Source organism: Tiliqua scincoides, chromosome 3, assembly GCF_035046505.1.
Source record: "Tiliqua scincoides isolate rTilSci1 chromosome 3, rTilSci1.hap2, whole genome shotgun sequence".
Classification (NCBI taxonomy): domain Eukaryota; kingdom Metazoa; phylum Chordata; class Lepidosauria; order Squamata; family Scincidae; genus Tiliqua; species Tiliqua scincoides.
In genome coordinates this window covers 76,663,513-76,681,778 of record NC_089823.1, presented here as the reverse complement: position 1 = coordinate 76,681,778, position 18,266 = coordinate 76,663,513, and the positions used below count along the sequence as shown (strand labels likewise).

Genomic DNA, 18,266 nt, shown 5'->3' with positions numbered 1-18,266 from the left:
CACAACTCTTTCCGACTCTGGCAATTATGTGGATTTTTTCCTCCTTTCTAATTATTATTTTTTAAATCAGTGATGGATTTCCTCTTGACCTCTACAGAGAATTTGGCTAATGGAATATAATTTGATTATCCTTCTAGGACATTCAGTAACTTCAATTGTTTTACTAGTAAAAAACCCACTAACTCAATTGTAAGGCCAGAACATGTTTTGTTAAATGCAAGTGCTGGTCAGTTTTGTTTTTGTTCTTTTTTTTTTAACTAATAACCAGAGGTGTGATTTTTAATGATAACAAAATAAAACCACAAAACACCACTTTCTGTACCTTTCATTTCGGTAAAAAACAAAACATAAAAGCCCCAAATCTGCAAAAATAAAAAAAATTTCTAATACCTAATTCACAGTGGCTGCATCTGTGGACACTATACCACCTATATCACCTACGTAGTACACTTTTAAAGCTTTTATAATTTTATAAAAATGCGCCCTTGGAGTAAAAACACATAATACCACTTTCTGCACTTTTTCATTGGGGGGGGGGGAACTAAAATCTACCCAAAAAAAGTTTAATAACATCTCTACCAATAGCACTGAGGTGTGTGCATCAAAACAGGGCAAAACGGTGGCAGGAGGTTGGTGGGTTTCATGGGTTTACTCCAGCTGCAGTTCCAATCCTAATTATACCCTCCCCTCACACTAATGAGACATAGCTTCAGCTGAAAGCAAATTGAAGTCTTTCCTCTCCGTGCATTAAAATAGTGTGTGGGTGTATGGGCACAATCCTAACCCCTTATGTCAGTGCTTTCCAGCACAATGGGACATGTGCTGCATCCTGCAGTTGGGTGTCACTCACGGAGGCCTCCTCAAAGTAAGGGAATGTTTGTTCCCTTACCTTACAGCTGCATTGCCCTTATGTCAATGCTGGAAAGCACTGACATAAGGGGTTAGGATTGCACCCTTAGTTATATTTAGGATCAGAATCATGGTGGGAACAAAGTGCAGTTTTCCAATTTTGGACACATATGCCCTAGTACGATTTGTTAAAAAAGCAAAACCAAACAGGCCAGCTCAGGCATTTGATGTAATTTGTGATTTGGCTTCTTAAGCATTGTTCAAATGGATTGTATTTTTCAGAGGCAAATTCTTTAGTTTGATGACTATATCTATTCTGCCTGTTTATTAATGATTATACCCCATGTCTGCTTAAGCTGGATAAAAGCAGAGATGACCATTAAATTGATACGCATGGGCAGCAAAGTGCTATGGATGTGCTCAGCTATGATATCTCAAGCTGTAGTCTTCACCCTTGTATCTAAAACAGTTACCTGTGCTTGGGAAGTGATGCAGAAGCTTTCTGTGGGGAGCCTCGCTGCTGTAGAATGATTGTGTGTCCTTGCAGAGCTGTTTTTCAGCTTTAAGCCTTTAAATAGCATGAGGGATGTCACATAAATGGATATTTTTGGCCCTTCCTCACCCATGCTACGAAAAGGACAAGCAGTGGACCATAGTGGCAGCTGTTGTATCAACAGTGAGGCTAAAATCAGGTCCCAGTGGGTGAGCTCAAACTGTGCTGCTTGAAATATCCAGCTGTATCGCTATTGCCCGTTTGCGTATACTGCAGAAAATATGTTGCCAACTTCTAGTTATATCTAATCTCCAAGAAGCAGCAAAAAATGAGAAATTGCTGGTTCCAGGTGCCAGACTCCTCCTCTCCACCCAGGTAAGATTGCTGCCACCTGTAGTTGTATGTAAATGAAAATAGGAAAAAAAAATTTTTGTTATTAGGCTTCTCTTTAGGCTTTTTTTTGGTTAGGCTTCTCTTCTCTATTTAGCTCATTTTTAGCTCAAGAGTCTTGAGCTAAAAATTAGTTGATAACACTTGGACGAAACAGTCGTTTTTAACTATAGATATAATACATCGTGCTTTGATGAGGCCCTGTGTTAAAAACTGTGTGCCTGGTCTGAGGATTCACAGTGCAGCCACTCTACTGAGGGCAAAGAGGACTCAGTCTGACTGGCTGGGAACACCATGAGTACCACTGTGAGTTCCATAATGGAAGAAAGGTGGAATGTCAATGTAATAAATGAAGTCTTCAATTAAAAGTGAAGTTGGCATTAGGGGTCATGAAGGGGTGACTGGGACTACACATGGGTCTTGGCCACCTGGTAGCTCATCTAGATAAAAGCTAAACCATCACCCTGACTGCCTTTTATTGAATGGCTCTGTTGTTTTTAACCTGAAGTGATCACAATTAGAAGTGGCAGAAGGATATAACAACGCATTCTGACTCTTGCTTTCCTGTTCTCAAGGTGTCTTTTTGACCCCACCTGCACACCTGTCCCATGCCCTATTCACACAGTTGAGGCCTCAGATAGAATCAGATGCAACAAGAATAAATCTTTCACACTTTCCCCACAGTTTTCCCTGGGCATCTCATTTTCCTGTAGTTCTTAGGCTGTGTCCACTGACATGGGAGTAGACCACATTGAATAAAGTGGGATTTGCTTCTGAGTAACTATGCATAAGTTAGTGCTCTTAGGCTGCAATCCTAACCAACTTTCCAGCCCTGACATAAGGGCAATGCAACTCCAAGGTAAGGGAACAAACATTGCCTTACCTTGAGGAAGGCTCCATGACTTCCCTCCAACTGCAGGATGCAGCACATGCCCCACTATACTGGAAAGTCGGTTAGGATTGCGCCCTTAGTTTTTTAAAATTTATACTGTAACTTAACATCTGGCTTTTATGTTCTACAAATGCTCAAAGTAGCCTAAAATAATTAAAACCAATACAATAAAAATAGTCATAAAGAAGCCCAAATAAGAATAGTTTTTAATCAATCTGATTTTGCATTTGTTTGCATGGAGATTTGTTTAACCATTAAGTTGATAGTTTGGACAGTGTGCCTAATCTTCCTTATGCACTCTCTTTGTTACAGTGAAGAAGTAGACCACAGTGATGTTAGCTGCGCTAAAGGGAGAGTGGGTGGGTGTGTGTGGTTGAGATTCTCTTTCCTTAAGACAGTGTTTCTCAACTGTGGGTCGGGGCCCACTAGTTGGGTTGCTAGCCAATTTCAGGTGTGTTCCCATTCATTTCAATATTTTATTTTTAATATATTAGACTTGATGCTACCATGGTATGTGATTGCATCTGGGAAAATGTTACAGACCTGTACTTTTACAAGCTACTATGTATATTCTTTTAACAATGGTAGTCAGTGGGAGTTACTCCTGGGTAAGTGTGGGTAAGATTGCAGCCTAGGATTGTGGAAAATTTTCCTGCTTGATGATGTCACTTCTGGTAATGACATCACTTCTGGTGGGTCCTGACAGATTCTCATTCTGAATTCTAGTGCTGAATGTGTGAGAACCACTGCCTTAACACAAAAACAGCAAGCTGTGATATCTGAAATCAGATAATTTACTCTTTTTTTAGGTTTTAAAAGACTTGATGGCACTGTTGAATGTTGTAGCAACAACAGCCTCACAGATGTCTGTTTTTCGTACAGTAATAATTTGAAAAGTCACCTGGTAAGTTGCTTATTCCCATAGTCACACTGGTATAGCACAAACATATTTGTTTGACAACAATAGTTTCAGGCTTCTTAATATGTATTTGAAATATTTATTCAGTGGTATGGACAAAATTCATGTAAAACTCTGGTGACTATATATTTTCCAGCATTTGTGAATTTGAAATAATTAGGTCAAATCAGTTGATAATGGAGAAAGGTGCAGATCAAAGCCTACCGTTTAGTCACTGGAGTTTGCTTCCCTGCCCCCAATTGCTCAGAATGTCCCCACATTTTAGTCTTGCAGACAGAACAAAGATGTGCCAAAAAGATAAAGTTTGCAAAGCAAAGAGATCATGGTTAAATTGCTTAGTCTGGGCTTTCTCATCAAGATGCTGAAAACTTTCCCAGGGCAATAAAATTGATGTTGATGATAAAAATAATTCACTCCACTTTACCCAACCAATAAGAGGAATGATGTATGAATAGATAAATTGGACATGGAACTTTGTGCATCCCTGTTCTCTTTCTGCTTCCCTCCCTTCTTTTCTTTTGCAAAAGAAAGAAATACAGGTCCAGCCTATTTATACACAGATTTTTTATACATGAATTTGAGTCAACACGAATGGCCACTGCAAATGAGAAGGAATGTACTGATCCCTGGAGAAGGGAAAAAATGCACCCCTTTAAAATCAGTTTAAAAAACTGAACAGTCCTTTAACACTAGCCTCCTTAATGAGAGAGAGGGGGGGCAGCTGGCTGACCATCCATCAATCCTTCTCTCTTCAGCGGACCCCTCCCTTCCCCCTGAGCACCTGAAACAAAGGTGATCACTTTGCATTGGTGAAGGGAGGGGCTGAGTGAAGCTCTTGGAGGATGACTGATTGATGGATTGTCTTCTTAATGACTCTTATCTTACATCACAAAGTTCAGCAAGGCTGTTTTTAAATCGCTGGAGCAAAGAAACTTTGTTCTTTAAATTGTTTTGCTATAGTGCGTTTTTTGCCATCCACATGAGTGCTTGGAACGGAACCCATGCGAATAACGAGGCTCAACCTATAATTAATTATTTTCCCTATTTATTATTTAGACTATCACAGATTTAAAAATGATTGGAAGGCAAGGGAAGACACGTAGTAGTTCAATTTCAAGCTCACTGCACTTTAGGATTGCATAATGACCCAGGTGCCAGTGTGTGCATGTGTTTATAAGCATTGTAAATGTTTAGTTAGTGGCATAGATGGGAAAATGAACACCATTGAGTAATCTGTGCCTGTGATCCCAGATGTGCACATGAAGCCATCTGTTGCTATGGCAGATGGAGCATCAGCAGTTCAGTCTGCTTTCTCATTGGGTGGGGCTGCATTACTAGATAGTTACCTGATCTCCAATTTTTGTACAGCTGTGGTACATATTAATGTTTGTTCACACTGGTGGTCCATTGAGCAGCAATCTCCTGCTTACATTATTATTTGAATTCTTTCCTGCCCAGCAGAATAGGATGAAAACATGAGTGATGAAGTACATACTGTGTATGTACTATCTGTCTGTGGCTTAGAGTACATGGCAATATCACCTATGGAAGCAGACTAGTGGGAATGCTGTTTTTAACCATTTTTCATCTATTTGGTGAAATGCAACTTTCTGTTTTGCAAATACAGTACTTATTCAGTACTTCATATACTTCAGTACTTATTTAAAACTTCATGTCCAGTATGCCTGTCTGCCAGCACGGAAAGCTATAGAGGCCAGTCAACTTTGCCGAACAAATATGGATTGCCAGAAGGACTTTGTTCCAAGGTTATGTGCAACTCCTTCTTTGGAAAATCAAACGAGGCTCATCCGAGTAAAGCATCCACCTCAAATTGATATGCTGTTCGTAGGGCACCCGCTGCATCTCCAGTATACAGGTTTGTGTGTTTTCAGGGTGGGTGGGTGTGTGGGATTCAGTATGTAACTAACTAATATTTAGTTATACTGGGATACTCTTTGGGATACTCTTTGGCAGGTCCTTTTGATTTTGTATTTGGTTCTTTGTCTTTCATGAAGTGACAAAAACCTCATGGTATGCCACAGTTTCCAGTGTAGTAGTGGATAGGATAGCTCTTCAGCCTGCTCCCAGGTTCCTAAAAGCAATACAACCCATCTACGGTCAGGTGCAGACCTGAAACCAACAAACATCATTCACTGTGTTTTCTCTCACTGAAATAGTGAGATAGTGAGGATAGTAATAATACTAGAGAGGCCACATGGTCAGGAGAAGGGTTATAGGTAAGTAATAATATCATACACATGATCTGCATGATTTGCATGCAGAAAATCCCAAGCTCCTAGTAGGGCTAGGCGATGCTCCTGTTCAAAACCATAGTTGCCAGACAATACTGAGCTAGTGGGACAGTGTTCTGACTGGGTAAGTTTCTGGGTACAGGGTTTTGACTGGCTTCCTTTCTATGATTTTTACTTTGCTTTTTGTACTTGAATGTGCACATATCTGAGCACAAATTCCATATCCATCAAGTGTGGAAGGTTCTTGGTGTAGAATTAAGTGCATGTCTCTTTAAAAATTGGAAGTGGAAACCTGAGAAGGATTGAGTCCACTGCTTCTAAACATACAAAAGGGACTCCACCTAATTTTACAAGCATGCCTTTTATAGTACTTGATGAAACAATGATCTGCTATTTTGTACATGGCTATGTGTAAACTGACAATTGCCCCAAGCAGTGGCAGGGAAATGCTGGGAAGTTGCATGGGTCAGATGATAAAAAATGTTACTGATAAATGAAATGTTACTGCTAAATGTTTAAATAAAAATTGCTCCTGATCACATTCCTGTCTGTTGCTTCAATAGCCCAGTGGTTCTCAAACTTTTTAGGGGCCCTAGAGGTTGCTGCCTGATTTATGCCAAGGGGTTTGGCTATAATGGTGATTGGGCAGCAGTTCTGTTCCCCTCCCCCTCCCCAAGTAGCAGTTTATTTAAGCCTTGCTGCAATTAATTGCCTAATCTGCCCTGTCAGTTTTGCATACCACCAAAAATTGGGTCCTGGACCCACAGTTTGGGAACTATTGCCATAACCCAGTGTTTCTCAAAATGTGGGTTGGGACCCATTGGTGGGTCGTGAGCCAATTCCAGGTGGGTCCCCATTCATTTCAATATTTTGTTTTTAATATATTAGACTTTAATATATTAGATTAGATGCTACCATGGTACGTGACTGCATTTGGGGAAATGTGACAGATCTGTACTTTGAACAGGCTACTACTATGTTTATGTTTTTTACTCCTGGGTAAGTGTAGGTAGGATTGCAGCCTAGAATTGTTAAAAATTTTCCTGCTTGATGATGTCACTTCCTATCATGACATCACTTCCAGTGAGTTCCAACAAATTCTCATTCTAAAAAGTGGGTTCCAGTGCTAAAAGTGTGAGAACCACTGCCATAGTCCATTCATGTACTTTCTTTTGCTACCTGTTTTAATCCTCAGGTCTTGGTGATATTTGCCTTGAAGAACTGAGCCCTGATTCTGACAGAAACAGGTATTCAAATCGGAAGTCCGATTTGAATTGCAGATTCTTAAATTATTTTCACAGTATCTTTTGGTCTTAAAGCCATATTTCAATATGTAGCGATGCTGCTTTATCAGTATTTCCACACATACCACAATCAAAACCTTGATCATTCCTCCTTGAACGCATTCTTCAAATAATCCTATTGTAACCTTAGACTTCTAAGTTCCTTGGTTTTAGTGTTCCTGTCTGCTATGAGAGGTAAAGCTCTGATAATCTGTCATTGGCAACATAGCACAATGTGCAGTTAAAATGGAACTTGTTTCCTGTTTTTCTGCCTCTTCTACAGCAAAACTGCATCTGTGGTTCTTCAGACAATGCTCTTATCTGTACTGTCTGTTCTCAAAGTCTACAAATGCTCAATTGTAAAGTGACCATAAGCACATCATGTGTTTTGACTAAATATTCTCACAAAAGCATGTACTATTATGACTAAATGATTGAGCCAATGGGGAGATCACTAGTGGGAAATAGGTCCTTGTTCATTCTTAATAGTACTGAGCTGTCTTGGCAATAGTGTGGAAAACAAAGTGTAAGTTCTATTTTTGCCAGGATGCTCATCAGAAAAAACAAATCATGTTGTATTGTGTTATTATGTTGTTTACTTTCATAACAAGCTTATAATGCTCTTTTTGTTTAAGTGAGCCTCAGCAGTTTTGTACCTCGACACAGCTTTCTCAGTATGGACGTGCCTGTGGTAATAGAAACATTTTGCAAGTATCCTTTGATATTTGTATGGGCTTTAGGAAAAAGAGGTTATCACTAGGGTGTAGAAGGAGCTCCAAGTACCACAACTCTGTTTCTTTTAAAGGGCCTCGTCTTCAGAATCACAACCATAAAACACTTGATTGACATTTCAAATTGTACCTTAGGTAATTATTAAGAATATTAACATACCGCTTTTCAGCATAAGTTCACAAAGTGGTTTACAGAGAAAATTTCAGGTTTACAGGATAGGGCTGTCAATCCAATTCTAAAGAATTTTTGGTTGAGTAATTGGATGCTTTTTTTTTTTTTACTTATTATTCAATTTGTTTTGCATGTTTACTCAATAATGTAAGTTCAGTTTTGGAGATTTCACCCCAAGTAAGTGTGCATAGGATTTCAGAAATGAAAGTTATCACACATGGTTAGAGAGACCTTCTTATCCAAAGGAAATTAGAAGCAGAACAAGCATTATGTTTATTTGGTGGTTTTATGATTGTTTGAATGCAATTTCACATGGAAATTTTCATCTATGATTTTAACAAAAAAAGTGTGCCCTTTACACCTTAGCCCACATGATGAAAAGGAGAGTGTGGGGGAAATGAGCCAAACCTTCAAAAGTGAGCAGAGCCAGGAGAAAATTGTTAAAAGCAGCGGAGCACATTGTAGAGACGGGGAGCTTTTCCTCCATTTGCACTTCTTTTGGTGTAAAAAAAAGAAAGAAAATTCATTCATCTCTGATTTACACATGAATGGGGCAATATAGGGATAAAACTCCATGTTGCATCCACTTTTACCACTTCAACAGTTTTGAGCTTGACTGATAACATAAGAATAAGGATATGGGGGTGAGTGAGAAAATTTGAAAATAGAGGAGAAATTTTTAAGTTTGTGTTGGTTCCACTGTCAGACTGAACACAAATATGGATGATAAAAGCAACTCATATGATTGCAGTCATGAGGTGAACCGTTTCCAAAGCTTAGACTCTAACAATAAATTTAATGCACATAGTTTATTAAAAGAACCACCTTGGTCGTACTCCTTAACTTATTTGAACTAGGTATCTGATTTCGCTGTCTGGAGCCTTGGCTGTAATTAATGCAGTTCCCTGCTTTGCTTTGGATGGTCAATGGATATTAAACTCTTTCCTGGAAGCTACTCTTAGCACACTGATTATTGAAAAGCAAAAACGGGAACTTGTTGGCTTTTTAATTTTGCTTGCTGGCAGTGCACTTTTGGCTGCCAATGTTGCATTAGGACTTTGGGTTGTGACAGCACGGTAGCATATTAGCTAATTTTTACATCTTACCATTTAAACATGTACTCCAGGTACACAAAAAATAATGACATTTGTTACCATGTAAAATATGGTGTGGGAAGAGAGACAGAGGGGTAAAGAAACCTCTTTTAATCAAATTGTATTTGAGTGAAAATGTTTACCATGGGAGCTGTTCTCAAGAGTCAATGCAAATAATTGTGAGCTGAAAGGATAGCTTCTTTTTGTCCTTATCATTCAGAACAACTATATTCAACGAGGAGGATTAAGGAGAGGCATGGCTTAAGTTTCCAAGCAGGAGTGTTTTTTGACATGAATGTCTTCTATACTGGGGGGCAAGAAGAACACTTGCTGTGTGTTTTTAATGAGGTGAACTATCTAGAGTGCATTTTACCATTGCCCAGCCAGCAATCATTTTATACAATTTGGATCCAGAAATTACCTGTTTTTGTTTTGTTTTGAATGGTCAAGTCTACTCATATGTATGTTGGTAAGGCGAGAGAAGACATGAAAACTACATCCACCACTACTTATGTCACAGATGCTACTTTTGGTTGGCTTGCTTCCATTTTTTTTGTCCTCCAACATTTTTGTTGCCTTTCAAATGACATTATCAGCTACGAATTGCTTGTTCTTAGGGGCAAGGAGACACTTCAGTGGAAGAAGAGTCTTGGTGGGCCAGATGTAGCCCACTATGGCCTATACTTTATCCATGATGTAAAAAGCCCCTTCCCCACGCATCACAATTAAGTCCTTTTTAGAATATATTGCATTTGATGCCTATATCATTGGGAAATTATACCTTCAGGCTGCAGCTTAAGCTTTTCCTTTCCTTTTGGTCATTCTTACTGTTGAAAATGCTGTCTGAGATTTGGTAAAATTCACCATTCTGTGATGGAGAAATGATGATGAAAATGACTTTTTGTCCATTCAAAATTACAATTTCCATTTCACGTAATGGTTGTTAGAGGAATTCCATCAACATTTCAGTTCCTCATTAAACTACATAATTATATCTGTGTTTCCATTTTTCATATTTAATGGAGATATTGCTGTGCACATGTGACCAAATACTGTTATGATTCCAGCAAGTGTATTCCATTTTGCTGTAAAGTTCTTACTGAATAAGTATTACTAGACATTGCATAGTATATTCGGTTAGACATTGAGGTGCCTTTTGAATGTTCTTCCTGCTCTGTGGGAGCTCATGGATAAGAAGTTCCCTCATGGCTGGAAGGATGTTTAAAAGGCATTGTAGTCATTGCTACAATCAGTACTTTTGCATATGGAATGTCTGAGAAAGAAATACTGGGGGACCCCCTTTTATGCAGCATCTGTGGTCAATGCATGCAATGAAACTTTCTTTTCTTATATGACATATGAAATGATGTGGGTGTGGGTTTTACATGCTTGGTTGTAAAATTTTCTTTCCCTAGAGTTGTAGTAACCTTTCTACCAAGATGTTCTGGATTGCATCCAGTACCAGGTTGCTGAGGACCCTGGGGGAATGCACTGCATTGAAACCCCTCTACTTATCCATCTCCTGATGGCTCGCTGGATGTTACTAGTACTGACAATACAGGGGTTGGACTGGTCCGGAAACCTCTGATGGGTGTGAGCCCTCTGCCAGTGTCCAACCAGGTCACTCTCTGATGCCTCCTTGGGTTATACCCAAAATGTGATCATTTTTTACTGTCTCTGTGTTAAACAGAATTGCTATGTTGACTACTCATTTTTAGTTCTGCTTGCTTATCAACTTATATTTGCATTTTCAAGTGTTTGGTTTATATGATATCTTAACCATGATTACCCCAGGATATTTTATAGCTGGTGTTGATCTGAGAAACATAAAGGGTATGCTTATGTGTGTTGATAATGGGTTGTGAGCTGCTTTCAGTGCCTCCTGGCATTAAAAGAAGATTTTAAATTTTAATGTAAAAAAAGGTGGAACATGAGCTACTGCTAATTTATATTTCATTGTAAAAAAATCTGTATCAGATGGAAAAAAGTACTGTTTGATATTCAGAGAGATTGTACATAATTTAGATTAATATTTGACTGCACTCCTATGTGACCCATCCTGCTGTGAAGATTTTAAATGAGCATCTAGAGTTAACATGTTTGATTCTGTCACCATATGATTAAATGCTTTCCATGCACTATGTATTAAACTTCTTGTGTAACTGGAAACACTTTTTTTAAAAACATATGATGTACATTGGATTAACATAAATCTTATTCTACTGAATTACCACTAGATCTCACAGCTGCCTGTTTGTAGGGCTATTTATCCTGCTAGAAGAGTCAGGTAGAGTGGGAAGAGTGGGTAGATGGGACTCGTTAGCCTGGGAAGGCAGCTCATCTGAGAGAAGGAAAACTCTGATCCCAAACCTCCACTGCCTTGTGGCTACATCCAGTTATGGAAAAGGCTTCAGGAGTCAACCTCGAGGCAAAATCCAGAGTCGGAGTCCCTGAGGCAGTTCATGGCTGAACACAGTCACGTTCTGGCAACTCCTGCGACACCGCTGGAACCAACCGTATTGGCTTCTGCCTTTCCATTGGACCATTTCAGCAACGTGGAGAGGGGGGAATTTGCTGCATGGGTCTATCCTCCATATCTACTCTACCCAGGCTTTGGCACTGGAGAGGACACTCTGTTCCAGAACCACCATTCAGAGCGCAATACCATAGTCTTTCGAGACTGAAGGATGCCAACAGACAGCAGAGTCTAATCCTGGCTTTTGACAAGTCTGATTACTAAGACTACAGTCCAATAGAGTTGGAGAGTGAGAGTTTTAGTAGGCCTAAGAATGTCTATTCCAAAATGGATAGTAGCCCAAGTAATTTGCCAACTGGAAACAAAGACAAATTGCTCAATTTCCTTTTCTTTCTTCAAATTTAGTATACATAATTTATAAAACTTGAAAACTATACATAATTTACCAACCTGAAAAACTTATAAATCCTACCAAAATATTTAATTATCTATGTATACAACCAAATTCTAAAAACGTAACCACAGTATGAGAATTACTATGCAATTCTATGAAGTGGAGTTAAATTATTAACTAATTAAATTCAATTTAGTGGAACTTATTCCCAGGGAAGTATTTATAGGATTGCATTTGGGCTGCCCAATCCTAATGGGGTTACCTGTGCCATGGTAGAGTGGTGCTGAAATGGCCGCCACTGTATTCCACGGGGCCAGGAAGGCATCTGGGAGGTCTGCTTGAGGTAAAGGAACAACCTCTATAGGTCTACTCGGATCTGGGCCAGCTCAATAGCTGGACTTTCAGGTGCAGGAGGAGGTAAAGGATATAGCAGCAGCTTCTGCTACCCCCCCCCCCCGCACAATTTTCTGGGAGTAAACGCCATTAAATACAATGGAACTTTCTTCTGAGTAGACATGCATGGGATTGCACTGTAAAAATACTGCGTTTGTCTGAAGAGTATCTAGTAAGTATGTCAAGGGTGGAACTTCAGAACTCATTCAGGCAGGCCTTGCTCATGTACAGAACAACCCTCTTTTCTGTGGGCCTGGACATTTATGATTTGGCTGTAATGAGCTTATCAATTTACTTGAGTGGAGGAGTAACCTTGTCTTTGATTCATAGAGCGTTTTACAGACAAAAGACTGTATGTTTTTTTTACAGACAAAAGACTGAAATGATATCTCTGAATTCTCCAATAATCTCAGATGTTTGACCTTGTCATTCATTTAAAAGAAACTATGTCTGCTGCTGATAGAATGTAATTGTTCTCCTGGTCATAAGCAGTAACTAGCTATCCAAATGAGTTTCAATAATTAACTAGTCTCACTAAGCAGTTGACATACTTTGAATTATGCAGGGTTTAAAACTGCTTTTCAAACTTTGGAACAGGGTGCTCCCAAATGCATCACGAAGATAAGGGTGGCCAAGACCAGGAAAGAACATGCTGTTAATGCTCAGTTGAAATTATCAATACATTGTGCACAACACAGATGTGAGAAACATTATCTGTGAACCAGTTGTCTATATTGTGTCCTTGGACAGTAAGTCTAACTTGCTCCTGGTTAGAAATGACCCCCCCCCCCCCAAAGTTCATGGTGGAGAGTTTGTGAAGATTGCCAATGAGATTCTGTTGCAGGGTACTGTGGCTGAATCTACTACTTTCTATCCTGTGCAAGATATGTATGTGATTTCTCAAGAATATGTCCATTGGTCTCCCTTCCACACTAACTGAAATCTTTTTTAAAAAAAAAAAAATCCTTGTTTGGAATGGAGAAAAAACATTTTTTTAAATTATTAACCAGTTTTGAAGGCTATCTTGACCAGGTTTCAAAATGGAACTTGTTAAATTTACCTTGGATTCCAACAGGCTGGGTTACAATTACATGTATGCAAAAAGCTAATGCTTTAGCCTTGCATATTAATGAAGGTGATTACCTAGTGCTAATTACTGAAATATACTCAATTTTTTTCTTAGTGTCATTGTATTTCTTTCTCCATGCCCTCTAGGCAAAGAGAGTTCCTGGAGAAGAACCAATAAGCATTCCTTCAGAAGATGTTTAGAGTTTGTCTGTGCTCATCTGAAAGTGATTGCTCAGTTAAGTGGGCAATTCTTCATCCTTTTGTTATACATCTCCCTAGAGGTTGGTTGGGATGCTTGCAGAGAGAGAGACCCCTCCCAGTAACAGATCACCAGGGCAGCTTATGATATTCATTAAAATACAGAGATAAGATAAAACAATTTTTTTTAAAAAATACAGAAGCCAACATAAAACATTATAAAAATATATATAACAAGAAGGCATAAAATACAACATATGTTGCTAAAATGAGGACATGGCATGCATCTGCACTGGCTAACAGAACTGTCTGTCCATGGCAGTTGCTTTGATTCTCTTTTTCAAAGCAGGGAATCAATCACCAGCTTGTTCATTTTGCTAGGCATAGGGAGATCAGTAACCTGTGTGGGTACACACACACATACACATGGAAACACTCTGCTTCTGTCTTCTTTTTCTCTGATTGTGGCATGAGAACTTTTTATTTGAATTAAACTCGAGGGTGGGTGATGAATGCTAGAACAAGGACGGTAAGTTTGAAGGCATTTGGGCCAATTCTTTCCTATTATTAACTAGTACAACCCTTATAGAACAGGAAAATGCCCTGTTGGCTTCATGTAAATATATCAGTTTTATTTTTATTGAATCAGACCATTGATCTGGTTGAGTATGGTAATTTCCGGCTGCCCTCAATGGTAATAGGCAGAGGGCTTTCCCAGTTACCTTGACTGTATATGCCTTCAGGATATGTAAGCTTTTAAGGGCCCAATCCTGAATGCTCAGCGCCAGTCCTCTGCCAGTGCTGAGTGTTGCAAACATGCTGTAAGTATGCCAGCAACACTCAGTACTGGGTAAGAGTTGGCACAGGTTCAGAGCCAGCCTGCGCTGAGCCATTGCCAGGTGTAGGTTCACTGCCCGAAGCAAGGCACAAGCTCTGGGTGGCAAAGTTAGTTGGGGAAGGTGTTCTGTGGTGTGGGGCAGCGGGAGGGAGCAGAGACTCTGCCAGATCCAGAACCCCGAATTGGGCCTCCAAGGCCAACACGGGGCCTCTCAACTCTGCACTGACAAAATAGTCAACACAGACCGAATAGCCCCATTGCAGGGCTTGGGCCTTCCCCTGAGGAGATGCTGGCAGCTGCCTGATAGGATGCAGCAGCTCAGGATTGGGCTGTAAAGCAATTATACAAAGACTCCTCCAGCTAATATGTAAATGTTGCTTGAGCAGTAAAAGTAAACTTCCAAGACAAATTCTTTAACCTGTGTACCAGAGTCCCATGGAGTTCAATAAGACTTTAGTACCCTTAACTATGTGGACAGATTGCGGGCAGTATCTTTGTGGAAAAACAACTCCTTGAATGGAAACAAAGCTAATTGCTGCATACCTCAGTGTTTGACTGTCTTATCAATGTATGTGGCATTCTATCAGATATTGAACAAAAAAGACAGGTTCTTGCTCAAAGGAGCTTATAGCCTAAATGTTGAAAGTAGGGGAGATAATGGGAAGAGGAGAAGGAAGGATTAACAAAGGCCAACAACTAATGAGAAATGACAGGTGAAAAGGTAAGGGAGAATGAACAGGAGCAATGCAGTGATTCTGTTTTAGCATAAGGATAAGTAGGAAAATGGGTGAATTCAATTAAGAAGTTAATGGCTGTAGGACAGGGTTCTCCAAACTTTTTGGCCAGAGGGCATCAAATGTCTGGCATGGTTTTGAAGGCAAAAAAAAAAAAAAAATTAAAGATAAAATTTATATAAATAAATTAAGAGATGGAAATTTGATGTGTGAATAAATGAATGAATGGGCTCATTCATTCAACCTCTCTGGCCCTTAGAACACTCTCCAGATGCAACCAGAGCATAGTTCCAGTTATGTTTGGCAAAGTGGGCCAGGGGCTTTCAGGGGACAAGAGGCTGGCCGTGGGCCGGATAGAGGCTCGCTGCAGGTAGCATCTGGTCCCCAGGCCGGGATTTGGAGACCCCTGCTGTAGGGGATAGAATTGTGGGAGCAGAGAGCACAAGCAAGAATCTACTGAGAAAGAAAAGCAAAAAGATTAGATGAGAAAACTCTGTAAATAAGGATAATTTGAAATTCAACACATGCATGTCCTGTTACTAATACAGTCCAAAATATTCCTTCTCTTAATAACACCAAGCTCATTTCCAGCTGCATTCAGATTTTTATTTTTCTCCTTTGACCTTACAGCTTTTTCCGCTGCACTTTCAGCTATTTTAAATAGAGGTGTTGGTTCAGTGGCAGTCTTGGTATGCAAAGCATATACTGGGGGGGGGGGACGGGGACTACATTTCCACACTAATTGCAAGGACTGTGAAAGGTTAAGACAGATCTTTAGTTCTGCTGAGATCTAGCTCAGCTGAGGAGCTGTGACCCTGAATATTATTGCCCCTGTAGGAGGAACTGCAGTTATGGTTTCCTTGTGAATTGCTGTTTATGTGATTAGTCTGCTAGCCTTGATCCAGTTTTGCTGTGTTTAAGTGGGGATAGTATGGTTCTCTTAAAAGTTTGGCCCAGAATCCTATGCTGCTGGGGCACCATTGTTACCAATTTGGTAGTTTTGAGGATGCTGTTTTTGATAGATGATCAGGGACCTAAAAGAAAGACTTGGATAATCCTCGATGACATCATAGAATATTTCTCTAACCATGAGAAGATAATAGCCATCAGAATTTAGGAGTAGAAAAGAGACAGCAAGAGGCAGTTGTGTGTTGAATTTGGGAAGAAAAGGAGAGAACTGAGTTGGCATTAAGTTGAAGTGCCTTGGGATGCAACTGTTCTCTTTGAGAGCCTAATGGATATACTGGCAGCCCATGGCATCTGTTTCCAAAGTGCTCTGTTTGTGTATATTTTGTAAATGACACACATCAGTGCACTTCCTTATCCAAGCAGAGTAGAGTCCCTGGGTTTCTCATCACAGAGAGGAGTGGAAAACCTAACAAAAGGCATAGGACTAGACAGCTGTACGTACTGATGGAAAGGATAGTTTGGTTGATTTGTTTGGTGAAAAGCATTAAGTTGAACTAGCACAAGGTCCTGCTTACAACTAATCACAGGCAGATAAGTTTTGTTCTTGTTATCCAGAGTAACTTGAAATTTTAATGGTTGTCTCATGGAGGGGGGAGTGAGAATGCATGAGTCAGAAATGAACTTCAGGAAAAAAAGAAAATGGTGATTTCATATGAGAACATAAGCCAACAGCACCCCTCATGTATGAACTTGCAGTGTCAGTCTTAACTATTTGGCAAAGAGGATGCAAAGAAAAGGCATGTTCATTTTCGGTAGGCCCTGAAACCTTTCCTGGGGTCATGGAGCACAATTGTTGGCTCTTAATTTGAACCCTCAAATTGATTTGATGTGCTTTCAGGAAATTATACTTTAACCTATTGCAGATGCAATGTACACTTATGTACAGGGCTGAAAAAATTGTTCAACATTCTAATGAGCATTGTGAGTTTTACATGCAGCTGATGCACTTTAATGTTCTGAAATAATATTAAGTAAAAGCCTATGTCTGTTAAGAGACAGGTTTGCACTGAAAGCAAAAACTTGTCAGACTTCTGGCTCATTGATTGATGTATGCCCAAAGCACCTTTACCTAACTATACTTAAAGGACACACTTTTGTTAATAAGTTTTCCAGGGTGAAAGGTTCACCGAGACCCCTGTGAATGCTACTGTTGTCTCCACAGGGATAAAAGGTTTCCTTTGGTATTTCTGCACAGCAGATTTTTTTTTAAATGTATTCTGTACACCCAGATCTGTTGGCTACACAGTGCCTGTGTGTAGCTTGCCTTGATTCTTCACACATTCATAAGGTAGGTGCTGCACTTGGATGCTAAAATGCAGGCAAAAATGTTCCCAATATCCACTGACGCATAAAAAGCTAGATCTAATTAATGCCTAAATTGCTGCAGAGGCCAGAAAGTGGTTTTCCTGCAGTTTGCAAACATTTCTGCACCTCTGGTGCAGGAAATTGTCCACAACATGTATGGGAATCAGTAACATGGATGTAGAGGACTCCATTCACTTTCTGTGATGCTGCTTCCTACACTGCCACCTGTGAATTAAAATAGGTATAAAAAACAAGGAAAATTTCTTTTACATCTGATTTTGTTATTATAACTACTATAAAGCATTATTAGCCAAACTTTCATATAAAACAACCTATTTTCATTTATATTCTTTTCAGAATAACCAGCGATCACTCATCCAATGTATAAAACACAAAGTATTGCAAGTTGGTAAATCCAGGCCCTATCACCAATAAAACTTTGGGTATAAAATCAAAGGTTTGGCAGTACTATCTGTGACAGAGATGAGTTGTGGGACAATTTGGATGTTCTCTAGGAAGGTGAAGGTGTTTGGGAAATTAAGTGACTTAAGGTTTACAGTGAAAGATTAATGCCTTGAAGGAGAATAAATTGTCCTGTATGTTTGGGAAGGGAAATGCTATGGTTGGAACAAATTAATGTGGAAATGTGAAAACTTGAGTCCCTGCAAGACTGGAGCCCTGATAGACTGAGAGAATAAAATTGTAATTTAAGAGTTATTGTGGATACCTGTGAGAGGAGAAAAGGTATAAATTGGTAAGGTGTACTCAGGAGAGGTCTTTAGGGTCAGTTTCTCTGGAAGGCTCTGCCAGCTGGAA

The 18,266-nt window shown here is 39.6% G+C and overlaps 1 protein-coding gene across 2 annotated transcripts in view; it reads left to right on the top strand.

Annotated features, from left to right (window-relative positions):
• MBTPS2 (membrane bound transcription factor peptidase, site 2) overlaps positions 1 to 11,225 on the top strand; it is a 35,003-nt gene extending 23,778 nt beyond the window's left edge. For both annotated transcript variants that reach the window (XM_066622438.1, XM_066622437.1), the window contains exons 8-11: positions 3,434 to 3,528; positions 5,224 to 5,419; positions 7,714 to 7,789; positions 8,839 to 11,225. In XM_066622438.1, the coding sequence (XP_066478535.1) occupies positions 3,434 to 3,528; positions 5,224 to 5,419; positions 7,714 to 7,789; positions 8,839 to 9,061 (590 nt within the window). In that variant the 3' untranslated portion in view covers positions 9,062 to 11,225. The remainder of the gene's footprint in view (positions 1 to 3,433; positions 3,529 to 5,223; positions 5,420 to 7,713; positions 7,790 to 8,838) is intronic.
• The last annotated feature ends 7,041 nt before the right edge of the window (positions 11,226 to 18,266 follow it).